This window comes from Panicum virgatum, chromosome 2N, assembly GCF_016808335.1.
Source record: "Panicum virgatum strain AP13 chromosome 2N, P.virgatum_v5, whole genome shotgun sequence".
NCBI classification, from domain to species: Eukaryota; Viridiplantae; Streptophyta; class Magnoliopsida; order Poales; family Poaceae; genus Panicum; species Panicum virgatum.
Window position 1 is genome coordinate 8,784,548 of NC_053146.1, and position 22,142 is coordinate 8,806,689.

A 22,142-nucleotide genomic window follows, 5' to 3' on the forward strand; every position below is an offset into this window, starting at 1 on the left:
GACACCGAAAAAGCTGTTTGATGCATAGCATCGATTCAGATATTTAACTTTTTATTATAGCTATGAATGTCACCTCTTCAAAAGCCATCCTTAGACCCTTTTAATTACCTTACGACTATTTTAAGGCATGCTTTTTAAGTCCGTTTAAGTCAGTTGAGATCCAAATGAACGTGACTTATAGAGACTAAAAGTGATTGAAGGAACTTAAATCAATAAGTCACTCAAGGATAGGTTAAAGGAACTTATTTGGCCTCTTTCCACCTCTAATCCTAAGCCAGGGGTATCAGATTAATATTAATTAGGGGGTGCAATGATTTTTATTTCACAGTATTAAAGCACTTTAGTCAGTTCAACTAAACAAGAGATGACTTATGGTAACCAAACAGAACCTTACAAAAGTTCCTACAAATTTGCCACCGGAGAGAGGTACTTCTTAATCGTGAGTGAAAAATGCCACTTAAAAGAGAAAGATTTCCAAGAGACATTCCTATCCCTGTCTTTCTTCTTCATGTTCGCTTCGTCCACGGGTATCAGCCGGACAGTACGGCGGGTTTTTTCTCCCTCGTTACTGACCTTCTTATCTCCTACTCCCGTACACATGCTAGAAAAGAATTCCTCAGTACTCGCACACATCCTTGATCCGTGGACCGCTTCCACCTCAAGGACGTCTGGACGTGCAAACCTGGCCGCAAACGTACATGCAAGGTCAACCTTCAACAGAACCATACGTGCGCTGCCGATCCGGCCGGCCACTGATCACCAAGCAGCACGCGGCCAGCTAACATGATTGCGATAAAACTTATCAGCATGCTTCACCGACACATGTGAGCCCATCTGCCCAACATTGGAAACATGCAATGCAACTCAGCAAGACAGCAACAGATGCTGCACTAAACAACATACATGCGCAGATCCAATCACACACCATGATTCATTTCTATGCTATGGTACATCTAGATGCTTTAGTATTCAATACATTACATGTACAGACATAAGCAGTTCTGACATGTTTGCAAGACAGCATATACACAGCACAATATGATAGCTTCTTATTCCAGCCTACACAGCACAGTATCCAAATTATATACAGATAGGCACTCCAGTTCCATCGAGGCGGCTCTGCAACTTGATAGTATCATCCAGAGTAATTGTGCAGTTATGTTCCACCAAGTGCTCAAATCACCGTCACTGCAGAAAAAAGGTGCAGAACTCGTAAGTCGCGTTAAATCAACAGAGTACGGATTACAGAACAGACGCACAGAGCATGAGATTATTATTACCTTAATAGCAATCCTGGCTTATGATTCTCTGAGTCTCTGGGCTGATATTCACCGAGCATGATATAAGCCCCTGGATCAGCAAGAATTGCGTCACGAATTATGCTGAGAAGATATAAAGTGTGATACTGCAGTATGATACTGACACTACTAGCAACTTCATGGCAAACATGAATACTCTTTCTGAAATGGCTAGAGGGCATAGCTTTCATTAAGAAATGTGCCGCCACACTTTGCTCAGGACTACATCTTTACCATTAAGCTTTTCATTAAAAAAAAGAGCAAACCTGGTAAATTTGAAATAAATAGGGTGAGCAAGCTATTATTTGCTTATAAGGTTCCAGCTAAAAAGAATAACTTCTGTGGCACAAACTTCCAGACCTTAGGACATGTAAAACTTCAGAAGCTGCTTTGATCTTCTGTTCTGCCTTTTAATTGTTCACTACGTGCATAATTTTGTTAAAAACCCTCTTCACTTACTAGCAACTTTCAATTTTTCAGAAGAAACCATTTCAGGGAACTCAAATTTTGCATCCGTTAGACATCCAATCTAGAATGGCTTTCTGTTTCCCATTTGTGCATATAGGCCCATGTACCATCATCACAATGGTTCGAGATTTATGCTAACTTGCAAAATTACAAACTAGAAAAATTGAAACTACCATCTCATCTTCTAGTTACTGCAACAGTGCATGCCTCTAACAAATCTGGAGGCACCTTGTGACGGCAAAATAGTGCAGTACCAACATGGACAAGTACTTTAGCATTCTCCTAATATCAAATGGTTTAACATAATACTACATAACTAGCTAGTCAGGAAATGGACGAGTAATTTACATGATAAATCTACTAATATTTTCCCATGCGAATATAGACACTTCACATGCACTAGAAATCAAAGTTTTAGAGTGTTGAAAACTAATAGCATGCATTTTAGGGCAATATCCTTTTTTTCTTTTGAGGTAGTAGCTCAATCCTTTGGCCTCTCTAATTCACCCACCAAGTTAACCCTTTTGCATTTATCCTTAACCCTTTTGCACCAGCTCACTCATGCAATTGTTGACTATTTTGTAATAGTAATTCTTTAACGGCACTTTGTGGTACTGTTACATGCAGTTAGCATTTCTGTAATTAGACTTTTTTTTATATACATTTATATTCTCATCGAAAAATTGCTCTTTCTAATGAGCCTGATTGTTAGACCAAACCTGCCCAAGGCCACATCCAAGTAAACACTAAACTACATTAAACCCAAATACCTAAACTTCATGACTAAAAAGATGTCGTTGACACAATGGAGGTGGACAGATTAACATAGTCTATAATATTCTTATTAGTGTCCTATAGAGTTTGTTGGGTCCATATTTTAGTAGTAACTAACTAATTTTCACAGTTCCCTTTTTGTCACTATAGTCAAATGCCAGCTGACAGACTCATATTTGTCACAGGAACCAATAAAACAAAACCCATTACTGGTCATGTATAAATTGCATTCTTCTCAAAAATATAGAAAGAATAAGGTTGAAAATAAGCCCTCTAATTGTATTAACATGGAAATGGCAAGTCAAAGAACTGTGACACTAAAGCAGATGCCAGTGAACCCTATTCCATATTCGTTTACCACCAAGTACGATAGTGGTGTCCAGAGAAATGCTAAGACATAATCTATGGAATATAAGAACTAGTATTTTCCAGCTGTCCTTCCCACACCGAAGCTATATCTGTTATACGCTTTTCGGTAAAGTAACCATACTACCAATCTTTCCAAAAAAAAATTCAAAACAAATCCAATCACAAGTTCGCAACCAATATAGTAATTTACCTAAGCTAGGAACCATGAAAAAATAAACAGCATAAATATGAACATCTCAACGCGAGTAGAGAAGTCCTTATGATCATGCAAATCCCCTTCAGCAGTCCGGACCATGCAATCCATGACAAGAACTGAATGGGTAAGTGCAGAACAGTCGAACCCAACCCCTAACAAACTAACGCAAATCCTTAAATCTTACAGATTAGTATTTAAACAGACCCAAAAACTAAACTTTTAACATGCCAAGTCCTTACTTGTTACAAATTTTCTAATACGATTCCAAAGCCACATCTTTGCAAACAGTACAACTACAAGCATCAACCCTGACTCTCTCAGCAAGCTACTAGTAAGGGGACCATAAAATTGATAAATATCTACCGCGAGAACACGCAATTACCTTCACAGGGATGTGGAAACGGAAGACCCTGATCGAGCCGACCACCTCCGTGACGATCTCCAGCGGCACGGAGCCAGTGGCCAGGTCCGCGATGAGGTCGACCACATCATCCAGCACCCTCCCGGCGTTCACCCACACCTCAGCGTCCGCGTACACCTCGCCCCTGCCCGCGAGCTCGCCGGACCCTGGCCACGCCTTGGCGGACCCGAGCAGGTGGCCGCGGTACGAGACGGCGGCGGAGACCGCGCGGTAGCGGAGCGGGAGGACGAAGCCCGTGTTGCGGACGCGGAGCCGCAGCGCGAGGCCGAGGTCGAGCGCCGGCGGGTCGGCGCGGAACCGGTCGACGCGGAGCCCCCGGACGCGCGCGGCGGGGGGCGAAGGGTAGAGCAGGAAGGCGGCGGCCGCGAGGAGCGCGAGGGCGAGGAGGAGCGGGAGGATCCGGGCGCAGGCGCGGCAGAGGCCCGGCGCGCGGCGCGGGCGCAGGCGGCGGAGGCGGACGAGCACCGGGGAGCAGGGCGCCGGCACGAAGACGAGCGTCGGGGGAGGGGCCGCGGGGTGCTCGTAGGCGGCGGCCGGGTAGGCGTAGTAGGGCTGCTGCGGGGGCTGGGGCGGCGAGAGGAGCGGGCTCGCGAGGTGCGCGTGGGGCTTCTCGCCGGCGGCCGCCGCGGATGCCATCGCCGACGCGGTTGCGGGGGAAGGCGGGGGATCCGTGGGTTGGGGAAGGACTAGTGGGTGGTAGCTTCACGGCGGTGGCGTCCAATAGGGAGCGGCCACGTCGGCGCTGCAGAGTGTGATGGGAGGAAGTCTTACATGGGCCAGGCCTACTTGTTGGAAATATAGGCCTTCTTGGGCTGATCCTCTCAGATATGTTATTCACCATCTTGGAAAATCTTATGGACGTTTTCATTGTGTCGACCGTCACCCTGACTGTGAGAACGCCCATAAAATTCCCTTCTTTTGCCCTTTTCATCATCTGCGTAGAAACCAATTCAGTGACCGGACAGAATATTTAAATTTTTCTTTAGGTAATGGAAAAGATTATAGGCTTCACCCTCCTCATCGAGCTAAGGGGATCATACCGGCATTATTACACACAGTAGCAACCACACGAAAATATTTAAAGTACAAAGCATGTTTATTGAAAGTCAATCCATAAACTAAAAGGTCATCCATGGATGCAATTAAAGAGCCGCCAAAATATTTAAGTGGAGCGTCATTTTTGCAAATTCTAACGGCAGAGACTCTCGTAGTCTTGTTTGTCAGTAAGTTTTTTTTCTTTCTTTTTTTTGTTCTGGATATGTTTGTGGTGTAGTCGAGTCTATCCATGAGAAGGAGCCAAGCGCGGACTTTTGCGGCAGTTTCATCGTGCACTTGCTTTTCCAAATCCACTTTAAGGCCGACGGTGGTTGCATCTGTTGAAAATCACGAGAGCACAGTACCTACCTTTCTCGCGAGGTACATTGTTTGACACTTGAACACATCAAGGTTTGACAAACCCATACAACCAATATAGCCAACAAGAACGGTTATGATGACATAACAGATCCCCTGCTCCATTGTTTGATAAGGCAAAATATATATACAGAAAAAAAAACAGATGAAAAATTGCAAGGTTTAACCATCACATCATGGACCCACCCAGCACGATTTCTTTCTTTCTTTCGATCCAGTGCAAATGTTTGTTCAGCATTGTGGTGCGATCATGGCTGCCGACCTGCCGTCGAAGGTCGCCATCGCTTTGCTGCTCGCCCAATGGCAGAGCAGCGTGAGGGAGCATCAGATTCTGGAGCTGGGCACTTTGTCAGGGTGCTCATCGCTGAACAGGGCGATTTGGACGGCCAGAAGCTGGGGTCGCTTTCCTGAATATGACCCGTCGTGGTACACTCTACAGCAGTGCTTGTTTATATTTTTGAGAAATTTAAATAAGTAAATCTAGTCTATGACAAAATTTTAGGCAAGTTACATACTTGGAAGCAAGTAGATGCTGGCCTTGTTTAGATCCTCATTTTTGGAATTTTGAAAGAAAATCTTTTTTATTTTGAAGTATTAAACATAGAAATCAAAAAACTAATTATAGAACTTGTATGTAAACTACGAGACGAAATCTAATGAGCCTAATTAATCCGCCGTTTGCACATATTTGCTGTAACTTTACTGTAACAATTTATTATCTAATCACAACCTAATTAGATTCATTAGAATCGTCTGGCGATTTACAGTCCATTTGTGTAATGTAATTTTTTTCGACTACAATTAATACAACATGCAGGCGATTTCCAAATCTTTTGAAATTTTGAATTTTGAATCTAAACAAGGCCTAAGGAAAATTGTAGCTGCTGCATTGCCTAAGGTTAGGCTCACCACATTCAAGCCTAAGGTTGTACAATGCATCAGCCTTAAAATAAAATAAAAAAGAACACTTTTTTTTATGCAGGCGATATTATTCTTCCAAACAGAGATGGATTAACAAAAGGCAACTCAGCAGACGCAGACCACCCCAACTGCGAGCAATGACAATAGCCCCACAAGCGCAACCACCTCTTCAAGATGACAACCTCAAGATAGGAGTTTCTTTTGCTTTTTTTTTAGAGGAAACTCCTCAAGATAGATCAACGAGTTGCCTAGTCCAAGGCCGTTCCAGATTATGTACGAGACATTCTCCACTTGATGTTGCAGGCAGCAGCGCTGCAAGTCTTCAACACTGTACTTTGACGCTTCAAGATTCAACATTCAGAGGTAAATAGCACATAATCGGGGTACTAATTACCGAATATATACAGCGAATAAAACGCTACTGGGTTTCATACTTGACGCGCCGATGCCCAGAAATTTGATCTTTTAGGTACCTCGGTTCATCTCCCAAGCAGCAATCTGACCGACATTCAGCAGTAAAGAGATTGCTCAGCTGTTCTTGGCCTCCTGCAGCATCTCCACCACCTTCTTCATCCTGGGCCGCTTCGCTGGGGTGCGCTCAGTGCACAACATCGCCACCTTGAGCACAGCGAGCATCTGCCTGCGCCAGGCGAACGACACGGTGCTTAGCCGGGGATCCATGATCTGCTCTGGCGTCTCACCCCTCGCGGGCGCGGTGTGCACCCACTTGACGAGGTCCACACCCTCCCCAAACTCCTCCTCCACAGGCAGCTTGGATGTCAGGATCTCAAGCAGCACCACGCCATAGCTGTACACATTGCCTGGAACCGTCACCTGCATTGTGTAGGCATACTCTGCAAGAACCCAATTGCAACAGCAAACAAATGTTCATGATTGTGGACATATAGAAGAAATTGTGCTGTCCTTACCAAATGTTGAAAGGAGTTCAGACCTGGAGGTATGTAACCAAATGAGCCTGCAACCGCGCTGATACTGGCAGTGCCCTTTGAAGGGTCCAGCAGCTTGGAGATCTCAACTTCTCCAAGAAGCGCATTGTAATGCGAGTCAAGGTGGACGTTCCCTGAAGAGATGTCAAGGTGAATGGTGGCAACCTGATGGAGGAACGCCAGCCCTTCAGCAACATCAATGGCAATCGACAGCAGTCTTGGCCAGTCAGGTTTCTGCTTCTCACTATCAGTATTGCAGTCATTGTGGAGCAACTGAAGCAGGGTGCCATTTGGCATATGGTGGTGCAGCAGCAGCGCACAGTCATCGTAGATGACATAGCCAATGGGACGCACCAGGTTCTTGTGGTTAATGTGCGCAAGACGCTCAAGCTCTCGGATCATCTTCGTCTGGTGGTGGATCACCGCACGGTCAACGGACTTGAGCTTCTTGACACACACAACCATGCCAGACGGCATGACAGCTTTGTAGGTTGTGCTGAACGTTCCATTACTCAATTCATTTGCATCTTTGTATGTCGCCTTTACGCAGCTCTGGAAATCGATGGCCTGCTGCAAGCTCTCAATGAACACGGTTGAGGCCACGACCTGCGGTGCTGCCACTACCACCTCCTCTGCCTCAGCCTTCTTTGCCTCTACCTCTTTTTCCTGCCTCTCACGCCACATGAACAATGCCACCACCAATGACACCAACGAGAAGATGAGCACACAGGAGCCAACAACTGCCAAAGCCACTCTGTAAGATATCTTCCTGTGGTCCATTCCATAATTGGAACCATAAATTGATCCACAGTCCACATCCAGCGGGTCGCCACACAGCTTGGCATTGCCGGAGAAGCTGGAGGCTGCGCTCTTCTGGAACGGCCCGAACGCCGGTATGGCGCCACTGAGACGGTTGTTTGACAAATTGACCTCAATCAAGCTCAGCATCCCTCTCATATCACCTGGGATCTGGCCTGATATCTCATTGCTCGACAAGTCCAGAGTGACAAGCTTATCAAGCCGCCCGAGCTCCCGTGGCAGCGTGCCGACAAAGTGATTGAAGCTAAGGTTCAGCGCAATCTGCAGACTCTTCACCTTGCCTATCTCAGCTGGTATCTGGCCACCCAGGTTGTTGCTGCCGAGCTGCAGAGCGAGCAGACGGGTGCAGCCTCCAATTCCCCGTGGAATGGCACCGGAGAACTCGTTGTGATCGAGGAAGAGGAACTGCATCCGTGATCCATTGCAGATGTTCTCCGGCAAGTCTCCATGGAAAGAGTTGTAGCTCAAGTCCAGCTTGCTCAGGTTCCGGCACCGCAGGATCGATTTGGGGAACTCGCCGCCCAGGCCGTTGCCCGACACGATGAGCTCCTGCAGGTTCCAGAGCTCCCCGAGAACATCCGGCACCTCGCCGGCGAGGCGGTTGTACGCCAGATTGAGCAGCGTCAGGTTGGCGCAGCGCGCGAGCTGCGCGGGGATCCCGCCGGAGAGGTCGTTGGTGTTGGCCTCGAAGTAGGTGAGGCTGGCGGCGTCCCCAATCGACGGCGGGATGGCGCCGGAGAGGCGGTTGTCGCCGATGCGCACGTTGGAGAGGCCGCGGCAGCGGCCGATGGCGTCCGGGATGGTGCCGTTGAGGCGGTTGAGGGTGAGGACGAGGACCTGGAGGGTGCCGAGCTGGAAGAGGCTGCCGGGGATGGCCCCCTCGAGGGCGTTGGAGTGGAGGTTGAGCACCTGGAGCTCCGACGAGAGGCCGAGGCCCGGCGGGATGGGGCCGGAGAGCGAGTTCTCGTAGGCGGAGAGGACGCGGAGGGCGGGAAGCCCGGCGAGCCAGCCGGGGAGCGCGCCGGTGAGGTTGTTCCCGGAAAGCTGCAGCTCCTGGAGGCCCCGGAGCCCCCGGAGCTCGTCGGGGATGGCGCCGGAGAGCGCGTTGTCGGAGAGGTTGAGGAAGCGGAGCGCGGAGGCGCCGGCGAGGGCGGCGGGGACGGGGCCCGCGAGCGCGTTCATGGAGAGGTCGAGGAACTCGAAGCGGGGGAGCGCGCCGAGCGCCGCGGGGACGGCGCCGCGGAGCGAGTTGGCGGAGAGGTCGAGGCGCGCGAGCGCGGGGAGCGCGGCGGCGGCGGCGAAGTCCCCCCGGAGGCCCCGGCGCGGCAGGTCGATGGCGGTGACCGCGCCGCCGCTGCCCGCGGCGCAGGTGACGCCGCGCCACGCGCAGTGGTCCGCGCCGGGGCCCCAGCCCGGCGGCGCGAGCTCCCGCCGCAGCGCCTGCATTGCCGCGGCATCCCCGCCCGCGCCGCCCGGCGCCGCGAGGCACGCCGGGAGGAGGAGGGCCAGGAGGAGGAACCCGCGGCGGGACGGGGGGAGAGAGGGAGGCATTTGGAGCCCGGGGGGCGGGGTTCTTGGCCCGCGGGGGCGACGTCGCGAGGAGGTGGTGGTGGTGCCCAGGCCCGGCCAGGCCTCGCGTTTGGGTGCGCCTGCTTTTCTTGTGTGGTTTAGGGAGGCGAGGGAGAAGGGAGGGAGGGAGCACGGCGACAGGGGCCGTGGCTGCTGCTGCCGCTCGCTGCTCCCACTCGCACTCCGTCAGGAGACGGAGAGAGAGAGAGAGGAAAGGTGGTTGGACGGGGTAGACGAAGGTGGTCTTGTGCTCAGTGCATTTGGGGTTGAATTCTACAGTCAGTGTGTGAGATAAAAGCGGCTATGGGTACCCAGCGATTGAGACTAGGTGAACACCGCTATTGTAGGATAAATGTGGTCTACTGATAATGTGGTAGAATAAATTTTACTACGCTATGGTTCATCAAGCTAGAACATAGGAATGTTTTTCTTATTTTTATCATCTATAAACATATCCACTCCATTCGACTGCTCTTGAGCTTACCTTGGCTGGGCTGCTCTTTGCTACTGCAGCCGTTCGACTGCCAAAGATATCATCCTTCGTCCTTTTCACTCCCTCTCTCATTCCAGCGGCTACCAATCTGGCCGCTGCCTGCTGACTGCATGCAGTCAGTTGCTGATCGGTTGCTGCAGCAGCTGCAGTGCAGCCTATATATATGTAGTGCAGCCGAACAGCGTGATCGATTGGCATAAATTAGTTAGAACATAAATCTTTTAAGTGCACATGAAAATACTAATGGTTGATATTATTCTGTTTTAGTTTCTATACCGATGTAGCTACAGGCAGATTTTTGTATAAGAGTCTAGATAGTCACCCAAAGTATTAATTTTCACTTTATTAATGAGCTAAATATTATGTGGAGGTTCACAAACCCACAGAAGTTCCAATTACATACGAACTACTTTTGTTTTTCTAAGCAAGTTCGAAGGGTAATTTTAGGCAACAATAAAGGCATATTAAATTTTATATGGCGGTCAGCTGAGGCTGAGGCGAGAGGGAGGGGGGGCAAATGCCCCCAAAACCTTTGGTGCACGCTGCTAATGTGTTGTTGCTCTGACCGTATAGATTAATTAAAAATGTTAAGTGTAGTAACTCTAATGCGTTATTTGCTATTTGTCTTCATATATTATTTATTTGGTAAGAGTGGAAGACCCTCGTTGCAGTCTCTAATGCTCCCAATGGAGCATATTCAAACATTTGAGCAAACGAGAAGAATTGCTACTCAACTTTTTTTTTCAATTTGTGATTTGCACACACTCAAGCCGCACAAATGTACATAAGCATGAGCACATATGCTTGGATCATTGAAATTTTATTAAAAATCAAGACAAATGCAAACTATTATGCCCATTTCACTCAAAATCGTATGAGATCCTAAACATACTTTCCCCGTGTCATCTCAATTTTATCTGCTGAGTATAGCTGAACATTTGTTTTTATAAATTAGTTTGATTCAAAAGTAGAAGGAGACACGAGTCTTTTAAGAAAAAAAACGAACTCTTCCTTCTCGCATTACCTCGGTGCATCTAGCAATTGGCTGCTGGACGACATGGTGAATTTCTCGGTCGCCGAGCCGGGTGAATCTTTGTGCTCCGTTTCGATCCAAGCAGCTGCAGGTGCTCGATAAAAAAAAAAAAAAACTACTCCAATCTACACGTACGGCTTGTCTTAAGCTACTGACACAAAGGGCCCACCTTGCACGCCCTTTTGTAGCGACCAAAGGCCTTGTTACTCCAATCCCTGGCATGATGCTGATGATATCAAACTTGCCTACTCTTCTTTCTGCTGTTTCTCTCATTGGCTGATTGGCATCTACGTCCTCGGAGGCCATGATTCCGGATTTCCATTCCGTGCCCTCCTTTCGGCACGGCTCCCTTTTCTGGACCATCTTGTGTGCAGCTGAATCTGTTCTGTTCTGTCTGTGAGGTGAGAAGTTATCTTGTGAAATGGGAATGCATCCACACTGACCATCATTGCTTGCAATGATCTTTCGCTGAGACTAGGGGATGGGTGGCTAAGCATATGATTACCTCTTTTGATTGATCTCAGGAAAGGAGGAGGAATTTTGTTTGCGCTTTTTCTTTTTGTGGAACATAGTTAGGCAGGCTATCATGAGGGCATAGATAAAGTGCAGTCTGCAAGTTTGAGGTACAATCATGTGTGCTTTGTTTTGATGATTAACATGGGAACTTCGTAACTAAACCCTACTATGATTATAGATAACTATAAGTATGTACACAAATTTTAATCGCAGTATATTAGAATATACTATGAAAAGGAAACCTCTTGACAATAAACAAAAAGGAGTAGACGTAAAATGCAATGTCCTTCTGTTTATCTAACGTATTTTGAGTTTGGAAGTTGAAGTTTAGTCTATTAGAACACTCATTGTACATCACCATTGTTTATATCAAACTTTTGCATGTCAGGTGTAGTCAAACTTCGAGGTACAATCATAAATGAAATAAATGTAAAAAAAACTTTGCCATAGGACACCCCTATTTATAGCAAATTTTTTTGCAGGACACTTTTATTGATTGGTCTAGGGAAACTAGCTCTTAAACTATTCCTATTTGCCATAGCGCAAACATCGTATTAAAAGAATATCATCTACCTCATGAAGGAGAGAGAATGTGTGCAGGTGTAGCACTGATTTTTTTAATTTTAACCCTTTTAATTTAAAATTTTAATAATAATCTATTTGGATCTAAATTTTCAAGAACTAGCCCTTTTGATCACGCCAAAACTCAGAGTCACGCCATATGCTTTGGCGCGACCAATCTGCCACACTGGCAGGTCAGCTGACCTGGCAGCGCTGAGTCGCGCCACATGCTTTGGCGTGACTCTTGGCGTGGCGCGACTCTTAAAGGACTCGTGCTGTCCAGCGTGGCGCGACTCATCTTAATAAGCGTTCACCTCTTTTTTCTCCTCCGTTTCTCCCCGCCCCCGCCCCTCCCACCCAACTCTATCCTTCACCCGATTCAAAGGGGAAACAAAGAGAATCCTTGTAAGTAACTCCTCCATTCTAACTAATTGGTTTTCCTTCATTTCGTGGATTTTCTAGGATTTAAGTTGGTTGAGGTTATTATGGTGATCGCGCTTGTATTTTCTCTGGCAACTCTTGTTGAAGAGCTGAAGTTAAACACTAATTCCAATTGAAACTGGATATCAATTTAAACTATTGGCTTTATTATATTGCGAAAGTAATCTCTTAGCGAAATCTATGTTGCATTGCAATGGAGATATATTTCATGTCCATTGTGCAGCTCATGTCCTTAATCTTATTGTAAAAAATTGTTTGAAAGTGATTGATGGAGTAATCAATGATATAAGAGAGAGCGTGGAGTACATTAAGGGTTCCACATCTACAAATGAGAAATTTGAGGAGGTAATAGTAGTGATGGGTATAGATTGTGGGAGCCGTCCTATACTAAATGTGCCGACACATTGGAACACAACGTGTGATATGTTGGAGTCAGCTTTTGAAAGTGCATCTAGGCCCCTAAAGGGTTTTGGTAAATTGAATGACAACAAGATTAAGGGACTAATAATTTATTTGAGATATCATGAGCTGGAATTTATTTGTATATCATTGTGTGTATTGGCTCATGTATCAAGGAATCAAATAAAAGAAAGCTTATCATTGAAAGTCAAGCATGTTGTGATAAGAGATGAGAAACAAGTTTTCATGCAATGATAATATATGGTTTCTATTCATGGCTTGACATATTTGAATAATATTTGAGTTATAAAATTGTTGAAAGTATTGTTGCAAGGCTTCATGGAGTGAAAATAAAAAGAGAAGACATACACTTATGTGCTACATATTGGTCTTATATTGAGAAGCTTGCAATGCTTGGAATATTGTTATCAAATTATGGTTACAAAGCAAGACAAGCACATTATGAAGAAAAGATAGAAACAAGTGCTCATGCGTTATTTGATGGTTTCTAAATATGGCTTGTCAAAGTGAAGCATGCTTTGTCTAAAATGTTAAAGGTTCATGATTACAAAGTAAGACAAAGAAATAAAAATATGTAAATGAAATATGGAATTCATTGTTGACGTGCAAAGTTTAGCTCAACATGGCAAGAGCAAGTGATGAAGAAACCAACCGACATGACTAGTGCGAGGGACTAAGCAAACTTTGGTGAAGCGACGGCTTACCATGTGTACAAGTGCTAAGGTGAAGTGCTAGTATCCGTGGGGTGTTCGAAGTATCATATCCAAATCTTAAGTGGGAGAAGCAATGCAATGCATCAAATATTTCTATTGGAGTGACTTGAGCATTCAAGGACAGTTTTGCAAATGATTTGGAGCTCTAAGTCACTTGCTCAAGTATGGATTTACTCAAAAGAATGTTGTGCAATGTTGGAATCTCAAAGTTGAAGAAAATCAAAGTATGGCCAAACTGAAGTAATTCAAGACTCAAGTGGTTGAATTGTGTTTGATATTTAATCTTGAGTATACGTACGCCAAACTATTAAAAGGGATGCGATTAACATGGTCATATGTGCTCATAGATCACCCCAAGTGAGAATCCTGAGAGAAAACCCCTGAGAACTAACTTTGTACTACTTGGATGATCAAGTGTAGAATTGGTGGACCAAGTAGAGCACATTAACTTGGGTTTGGACTTCTTTGGCCCAGACCGGTCTGACCGGTCTGGGGTCTAACTACTAATTGTTTGAACAGACCGGTCTGATTGGTCTGGGGGACCGGTCTGCACTGACAGTTACAACGGCTAGTTTTTTTGGAAGCGGGGTATCTATACTCCTTAACTCTGTCTTGCGTGGGCTGCTGGTTCTTTGCCTTCTCTTGAGCTTCCTGAAGCAATTTCTTGACCAACTAGCTCTCCCCAACACTCTTTGTGAGTTAAACCATTTAGATTGCATATCTTTGAATTGGGTTGAGAGATTGAGCAAGTGTGAGATTGTTGAGCATTGTGAGAGCTGCATTTTGAGCAGCAAGTGAGCACCCATAGCTTGAACACTCGAGATTTGTCAAAGCATTCAAAGTTTGCATTTGTTACTCTTGGAGGATTGCCTCCTTGATGGCTAGGCATCGCCGGCTAGTTTCCAACATTGTGGTGAGTAGCGGCAGGTCTGTGCGGACATGATCTTGCTCTCTTGGTGGAAAAGATCAAAATAGTGGAATTGGGGAAGTGGTTGAAACAGACCCAACTAAAGAGATCGAGTTGAAAGAGACTCACACCCAATGAGTTTCTCAACGGAGACGTAGGATTCACGGTGGTGAATCTGAATTTCGGGAAACAAATCCTTGTGTCTTCTTTGTGAAACACTACATCAAGTTGTATTAGTGCTAGAGCTCGAGAAGGGGAGAAAACTCTGATTTGTGCAGGTTCTGCTTGTGACCGGTCTAACCGGTTAGCCTGCTTGCTCAGGTTTCTAAGTGTTTGACCGGTCTGTGTGCTCACAGTGTGTTTAAGTATTTTAAATTGTAGAATTTGTTGAAACACCTATTCATCCCTCCTCTATGCGACATCCAAGGTCCTTTCAGTTTTGCATTTAGATAAGCTTTTTATGAATTAAAAAGGCAGGACCACAACTACATATACTTCCCATCATTTAAAGAATGACAAAAAGCTAAAGTAGTTTGCAATTTGTTAAAGGTTTAGAAAAAGTGACCAATGTTGTTTCCGTTTTAAAATACCCCACCTCTAATCTTTATTTTCATGAAATGTGGAGTGTGAAAAAGTATGGGACAAGGAAATATCAAGTCAAAACCAAATTATTGTATTTATGGTGACATAAATAAAGAAGAAGTTTGAAAAATATTAGAAAATCTCATACTAGTTATACTTGATCCTCAATTCAAGTTTGGATTTGTTGAGTTTCGCTTAAACAAGGCTTTTGGAGACATAGCTAGTGTTCACATTGATTAAGTAGGTAAAACTATAAGAAGTTTGTAGAACGGATATTCATCTCATCTGAAATGGGAGAGTCAAGAAGGTGAGATTGCAAGTTGAAGAGATTTGCAGAACACCTAATCTAAGTTGGCGGGCTCTTGCAGAGCTATTAATTAGTGCATACAAGTGATGCAGGTAGCCCTACAACGTTCGCAGATGGACTCGTTTGCATCTTGAGGCGGTGCCATGGAGATTAAGTCGGGTGGGAAGGGCGGGGGAAGAAAGGAAGGAGAAAAAAATATTAAGTTGAGTCCCGCTATGATGCATGGTGCGACTCCCTGAAGAGTCGTGTCAGACGCGACTCCTTTAAGAGTCGCGCCACGCCGCACGGCATGACTCGGTGAAGAGTCCCGTCAAAGTATATGGCGTGACTCAGCTGTCTGGCAGGTTGGTTGCGCCAAAGCATGTGGCGCGACTCTTCAGTGAGTCGCGCCACGAGTTTTGGCGTGACTAAAAGGGCTCGTTCTTGAAAATTTAGATTCACACAGGTTATTATTAAAATATTAAATTAAAAAGTATTAATTTTTTTAAAAAAATTATGTAGCACTTCTCTCCTTGCACGCCCTTTTACTTGAAACATGGTAAAAGTGACCTTTTTATGCTAATTTCACTTGAGTTGCCACTTGTAAACATTTGCATATTTTCTTGATCCAATTTTGGATATTGTTAAGAGCTTTTCTCATTTTCAGAATATTAAAGCAACATGTTTTCAAAAGAATATATTTGTATTCAAAATGCTCTGTTTGTAGCCTCTTAGTAGCTTTCTCTGGATTTCAGAGTTAGATTGACATTGTTACTGGAATATGAACAGGATGGGCAATTTGGGCATTTATGGCCTCATGGGATGTCCTGTCTGTAGAGCATACATTCAAATATTATCCTATTATTTATTTAATCTGTTCCACGTGTTGTGGGAAATGACCAACATTTTGGACGTATCGACGCATCTCGTTCTTCCTTCAAGATGAAGTTGGGAAGAATAATATAAGAAGGCAAAAAGTGATCAAGTGTAATCAATATTTTAGGTACAATAATTTCAATATACTTTTTATTTGGTACTAAATTAACATGGAAATTTCTAAGAACTCCTACTGTGCTTTGTAAATTTCTCTAGTCACGTATAAAACTAAAGCTAAAACTGAAATATACTGGTAGCTAACAACTTAAGAAAAAGGCAATTTACAAATTAAGAGGTAGAAGAAAAGGGACACAAATAGATGCCTTTGTCGCAAGAATTTTTTTATTTTCTTTTTATTTTCTAACATAATTTGAACTTACACATTACAGATTTTGAAAGTCTTCTAACCGCAGCTCTGTTTTGTGGTGCCGCCGAGCAAATGTCAGCAACATTTGACAACGCCATGTAGCCACTTTTGCCATAAAAAGCATATGTTTGAGTTCATTGCACTTGACAAGTTGCCATTGCATGGGGGGTGCACACAGATAATTTGGTGCTTGTCAGTGTGCATGAGGAGAGGATCAGAGGACTCTACTATTCACTATTCAGTTCACATGGCACCAGTGAGGCAGTGATACATGGATCATCAGGGAGTAGTCTCTCTGAATAGGAGTCCAGGTGCCGTCTCTACCATATAATTTGTCCATAAAAATATAAATAATTTATTTCAAAAAATAAAAATATATATAACACCTATGTTGATTCTGCGAAACAATTTCCCCTTTTGTTTTTCACACGCAAAATCAGCATGTACGTACTATCAGATAAAAAAAGAAGCCTACTTTTTTTTAAAAAAAAAACTGGCATGAATATGATACTGTATCTTCATGCCATGCAGAGCAACAGTTGGTTCTATATGCTTTTCGTACTGTGCCCCCATGATCTGGTGTTGAACCTTGGGAAATTGATGCTGGGTTGTCATCGTACTGGGAATACTAATGCAATTCCTTAATTGCGTGTGCTGTTCCGTTTAAATTTGCATCTCGATCGATGCTAGATTCCGAAGTTTGTGGTCCCTTGAAACTGGGAACCTGCTTTTGTCCTCTGAAGAGCAGGGAATATTCGTATTTGTATGACCAAATTCAGAAAGAATATTGTTATGAACTACTCTGTCTTTGTGCGCAAACACAAATTTATACAAGTGTTTTCTTGTGTTGTCCTGAACTCCTGACTGCTGACTCAGCACTTTGGGTGCTAGCTAGCTTCAACCTCTTCCTTGGGTGCAGCCATTTCTTTTTCATGTTTTTTATTTGGCCCTTGTACTCCAAATTTCTCTTATAAGCTCATGTTATTCATTCTTCTTGCCGAAGTAAAGGTCAGACGAAAAGAAGTAGCAGAGAACAAATAAAACAGAAGAAATTTAATTGAGTTGGACCAAGAAATTTCCTTACAGAAACGAGATCTCGCTTCACCATAGAGCTCATCCGAGCTAATAATAGCACACTATTGATGACCCTGCAGGGTTCGTTGCGCGTTGCATTCCATAACCAGAAGCCCAGCGTAGGACAGCAACCAGTTCAGCTAGGTTTCGTCAGGTCGCTCCGCAACCTTTTGTAGCAGACAGTTAGCCCACGCCGGGAATTCCCAAGGAAAGCGAAAGCTGGGCGAAGGGGGCAATTCAGTTGGACGCTTTCATCGCTCTCACTCGTACCTGTCACATTGTTCATATTGACAACAAATGTGATCTTTAATTTGGTCCAATATAATTACCCACAAAAAGATACTGTGATCTCTTTGTAATTGTATAGAGATGGCATTCCATTTTTCACTTTGTTTTTAGAGAGGTATATATAGGAGAGATGGGCTTTTGATAGACCTCCTTCACTGCAAAACTGTTGCATAATTAAACAGCTGCATAGACCTGAAAGAAGCCCAAGCATCCTCTTTTTTTTTTCCTCTTTCAGTCACCTATAAAACCTAATTCTAACTTGTCATGGTTAAGCATATCGAATGTACAACATTCTAACCTGTTTCTCTTTTTTAATTTCCCCTAATGCATGTGTCACCGATGGCTCAGCTCTTCCTACTATGTCAGAATCACACTGGTACTCCTACAGAGGAAATCATAGCACCAGCTTCTTCTAGTCGAGCGACATGGACGAGACACTGTTTCTCGGTGCTATGCAAATGCAGCCCTTCTTTCAGAACTGACGGAACTATTTCAGCTAGCAAGCAGTATATGTTTTCTACTGTAGCAACAGGAAAGTGGTCCGGGCGGCTCACCTCCTATCCTGTAGACGACGACGTTCAGCTTTTTTAATTTGTCGTTTTGAGTGTCTTAAGTTAAATATTTTAAATTTTAACTATAAATAAATTATTTTGAGTTGAGTTTGAAAATATAAAATCGATATAAATAAATTCATCTTGAAATATAGTTTCGTAAAAATATATGTTGACTATATTTTATAATTTTTTATAATAAAAAGTTAGTAGTCAAAGCTATTTTTGAAGATCGTGTCGATATTCGAAACGACTTTTTTTTCTATACGGAGGAGGTAGTACGAGTTTTCCCCTAGCTACTAGTGTTTGCTTTTTAGATTTTTCTTCTTGTAGACAAGGAAAGAGGACATTTTCTTTTTCATGACACCGCTAGCTGGGCTGGATTTTCGAGTGGCCCGCCAGTTCATAGCCCAGTCCGCTTAGTCCTCTACTCGCGTCGCCTCGGCCTGCCAGAGATACTGAGAGCCCAGCAGCAACCGGCGGGTCGCCGCCGGCGGCATCGGAATACTTGCCTGCCGAGCCTAGCCACACCGTCCGCGGCGGTTCCACGCCCGCTGCCCAAGCCTGCGGAGCCAATCTCCCCACCACTCCCGAAACCCGGGCACCTCCACGATACCGGCCAGCCGCCGCAGGCAGGAGAGGGGCCCACGCCCACCGTCCGCTACCTATCCTTGCCCTGTGCCCCTGCTCGACGAATCCATCTACTCGCCTCACTCGGTCGCCGCCAGCCGCTCCCCGCCTCCGCCTGGCAGCCGTCGGGGTGTTAGCAGGTTTCCAGATTGCTATTCTGCTCTGCTCTAATCTATTCTGCTCCAATGATTATTATGATTCCTGAATCCTGGTACAGTATGCGAATTTCAAATTTGGTTTACTACTGTCTGATGAGCAGCTGGGGTCCTTGCTAGGCGCATGCATTTGGATTTGGTTGCAATTTAGCATTGGTTTGCTTCACTTTGGTTGCAAATTACAAATAGTCTTCATCTTCCACAAATTAGCACTAGCTGCACTCTATTATTTCTGTTTGGCCACCAGAAACCAGAAGATATTTCTGCACACTGATCTGAGAATCTTGAAAAATAATACAGAGTAGCTGATACTGATATTACAACACTAGAATGGGGCTACACTGCTCGCTCTTCTTACTTATTCTATTCTGTGTAACTTAGGTTGCTCGTCTAGAGTCCGACCTGATCAATACAACTCAACAGCTGTGTTGGTGGTCCAATTGGAGATGTCAGGAACACATGATAAAGATAAGAAGATTGAAGAGGAAGAGGAGGCGGAAGAAGAAGAGTACGTCTTGCTAGAGTTGGATCATTGTCTTTATTCAGACATATTGCCAGGCACTCCGTTTGCACTCTCTGTAAGTTGATTCTTCACTGAATCTAAAACTTCATGCAAATAACTTGTGTAGTTGTTGGTCATTGATATCTTGGCACTTGGCTCATACCTATGGATTTTTTTTTGTTTATCACCTTTACTTTAGATTACTGAGTTCTGTGTAATCATGTTTTTCAGGGTCTGGATACACTCACTCCCACCCTGACAGTAGGTGATGGTCTCAAGATGGTATGTCATGTTCTGCTCTTGTAGAAGTAACTGCTACTTTTGACTAGTGAGGCCTTTTTTGTTTTACTGCCTGTACTCAACCATATTGTGCAATATGGATTGTAGGAGGTGTTGTAGATCCTTTGTGTGCATGCAGTGTTAGTAAGTTATTTGTACAAACATACAACCTAATTTATTGTCTTCAACCTTCAGAAATCTTCTTTGATGCTTTTATTGCTAGTCTATCAGATCAAAATCAATTACTTGTTCGTGTTCAATTGTTGGAGTCTGACTATGGAGTGCTTATTCATCAAATCCATTAGAGAGTGGCTATTTTTTATGCTGGTTTGCCAAAACCTAATGCAACCCTCCTCCTTTACCCGGGCTTGGGACCGGCTATGCTGAGACGACTCAAGAGAGAGAGAGTCTTCCAGTCAGCATAGGCGGAGTGCTTATTCATCAAGAGTAAAAAAATCATAATAGTTCTACACCTTAGAAAAAATTCAATCAGACAAGATGGAAACATGATGTTTCTGAAACCCATAAGTTGTTTGTGCTTCCTTTAGTACCAAACATGCATAGATCGCTGAATTCTCCACTAATGGTAGCGACGTATCCCATTAGGCTGCTTTGGTATTTTTTCCTTGTGCTAACTTCTTTATCCCCAAAAAAGTGCCTGCAGATTTGCAGTTCGTACCTACCTTTAAGCTTCATGCTCTAACCTGCTTACCGAGTGTGCTAGTACTAATGACCTTGTTTAATGACAGATTGGAGAATACGAAGAAACTGTTGGCACATGCTATTTATACTCTGAAAGTGGTAAGTACCACTGAAACTACCCTCTACCCTCCCTCTTCTAATATTTGGCAAATATTTGTGTTCATTGCTAGTTAAATTTCTCAGAAATGGATCTGATACTGTGTGAGTATGCTTCTCTTGTTTCCTGAAGATTTCAGATGCTTACTTCATATTAATTTCATATAAGATGGTTTTGTTTGCCCTTAATGCACCCCATTATATGGGTATGATTGGACCAGTGAATATAATTTTCATTTTTATGATCAAACTTTGTCAGTCGTGCAATAAATAATCTCAACTCCTGCAGTTCTTTGGGAACCTCCTCAGCGCAGAATCTGAGAAACTCTATTGTTTGATCCAATGAAGTTCATCACAGTACATCCATTCACTGTTTTTTCCCCCTCTTCTATTGTCAGAAGCTGAACCAAAACCTCATAGTGATGAGACTGCACCTTCCAATATAACCACAGAAAAACCAGTCAGCAACAGCAAGGAAGCTCTGTCGAAGGAGGTGAACCATCTCGCCAGCGTTCAAAAGATCCTCAAGTTTCGGCCAATCAACGCAGAAGCACCCGCAGCACAGAGCACATCAAGATAAGGACAAGGAAATCTGCAACAGAAACATGTAGCTGCCATGTTCTTCAACGCCTTCAGTGTCCAGTAAGGAAATCTGCAACAAAAACATGAGCATCTTCAAGAGTTTCTAATATTTTTTTCCCAAAACTTCTTGTTTGCCAACTCCCCAAATAGGTATAGGGAGGCAAAAAAGAGTCTATCTCCAATAGTTTTCTATTTTTACTCCAAAAAATGAGAAGTTGTGGCCCCACAAGAATAATTTCACGAGAAACTTCCATAGCTGACGGGCATGGCTGGCAGATAGGAGCTCCTTGCAGGTCAGATTGCCGGTGATTTAGGGCACGGGAGGTCTTGAAATTTGGGGGAAAAGAAAGAGGACGACGAGAGGGTTTCGTTTTACCTCTTACTTGCGCTGGTGATGCACCGTGACGGCAGGAATCGGTGTAGGAAGAAGTGGTAGCGGGCGCGGTCCATGGCGGACATGCCAATGGCGGTGACGGCCATAGAAACTAAACCCTAAATCCTAACATGGGAAAAAAAAATCAAAAGAATGGATTGGATCCATGGCGCAAAGGAGGGATGACGCGGGGAAGAAGACGACGCGACAAAAAAAAGTCACGGGGAGGGGCGATGGGGAGCGACGGAGGCGTGCATATTTTTACGCACAAGGGAACCCAATTTGCCAATTGTTAGGAGATGGGGAATTAGGATGAGGAACTATTGGAGAGTGGTTATTTGATTTTTTTTCTTTCTAAAAAATAAAGATGGGGAAGAGAAATAGGGTACTCTTGAGATGCTCTTTGCTGCTAAGACTACACAGCAAATGGGCTTCTTCTCAAGTTGTGATGCTATCCTTTTCTTTTATGGACTGACCTTCTTTTAGATAATAGGTTCCCCCATTTTATCCTAGAATATTC

At 44.4% G+C, this 22,142-nt stretch overlaps 3 protein-coding genes across 3 annotated transcripts; 1 reads left to right on the top strand and 2 right to left on the bottom strand.

The window, feature by feature from the left end:
• Positions 1-864: 864 nt before the first annotated feature.
• On the bottom strand, positions 865-4,218 carry LOC120659672. The gene is made up of 3 exons (XM_039937883.1): positions 3,488-4,218; positions 1,281-1,350; positions 865-1,188 (listed from the first exon to the last, which is right to left on the bottom strand). The coding sequence occupies exons 1-2, from the start codon at positions 4,160-4,162 to the stop codon at positions 1,282-1,284; spliced, it is 744 nt and encodes a 247-aa protein (XP_039793817.1). The 5' UTR covers positions 4,163-4,218; the 3' UTR covers positions 865-1,188; position 1,281.
• Positions 4,219-5,807: 1,589 nt separating this feature from the next.
• LOC120659673 (leucine-rich repeat receptor-like tyrosine-protein kinase PXC3) lies at positions 5,808-9,392 on the bottom strand. Its single transcript, XM_039937884.1, has 2 exons — positions 6,813-9,392; positions 5,808-6,714 (listed from the first exon to the last, which is right to left on the bottom strand). Exons 1-2 carry the CDS (start codon positions 9,175-9,177, stop codon positions 6,389-6,391), a joined length of 2,691 nt encoding a protein of 896 aa, XP_039793818.1. The 5' UTR covers positions 9,178-9,392; the 3' UTR covers positions 5,808-6,388.
• Positions 9,393-18,802: 9,410 nt separating this feature from the next.
• On the top strand, positions 18,803-21,524 carry LOC120659675 (general transcription factor 3C polypeptide 6-like). Its single transcript, XM_039937886.1, has 5 exons — positions 18,803-19,073; positions 19,470-19,666; positions 19,822-19,872; positions 20,619-20,670; positions 21,066-21,524. Exons 2-5 carry the CDS (start codon positions 19,535-19,537, stop codon positions 21,245-21,247), a joined length of 417 nt encoding a protein of 138 aa, XP_039793820.1. The 5' UTR covers positions 18,803-19,073; positions 19,470-19,534; the 3' UTR covers positions 21,248-21,524.
• The last annotated feature ends 618 nt before the right edge of the window (positions 21,525-22,142 follow it).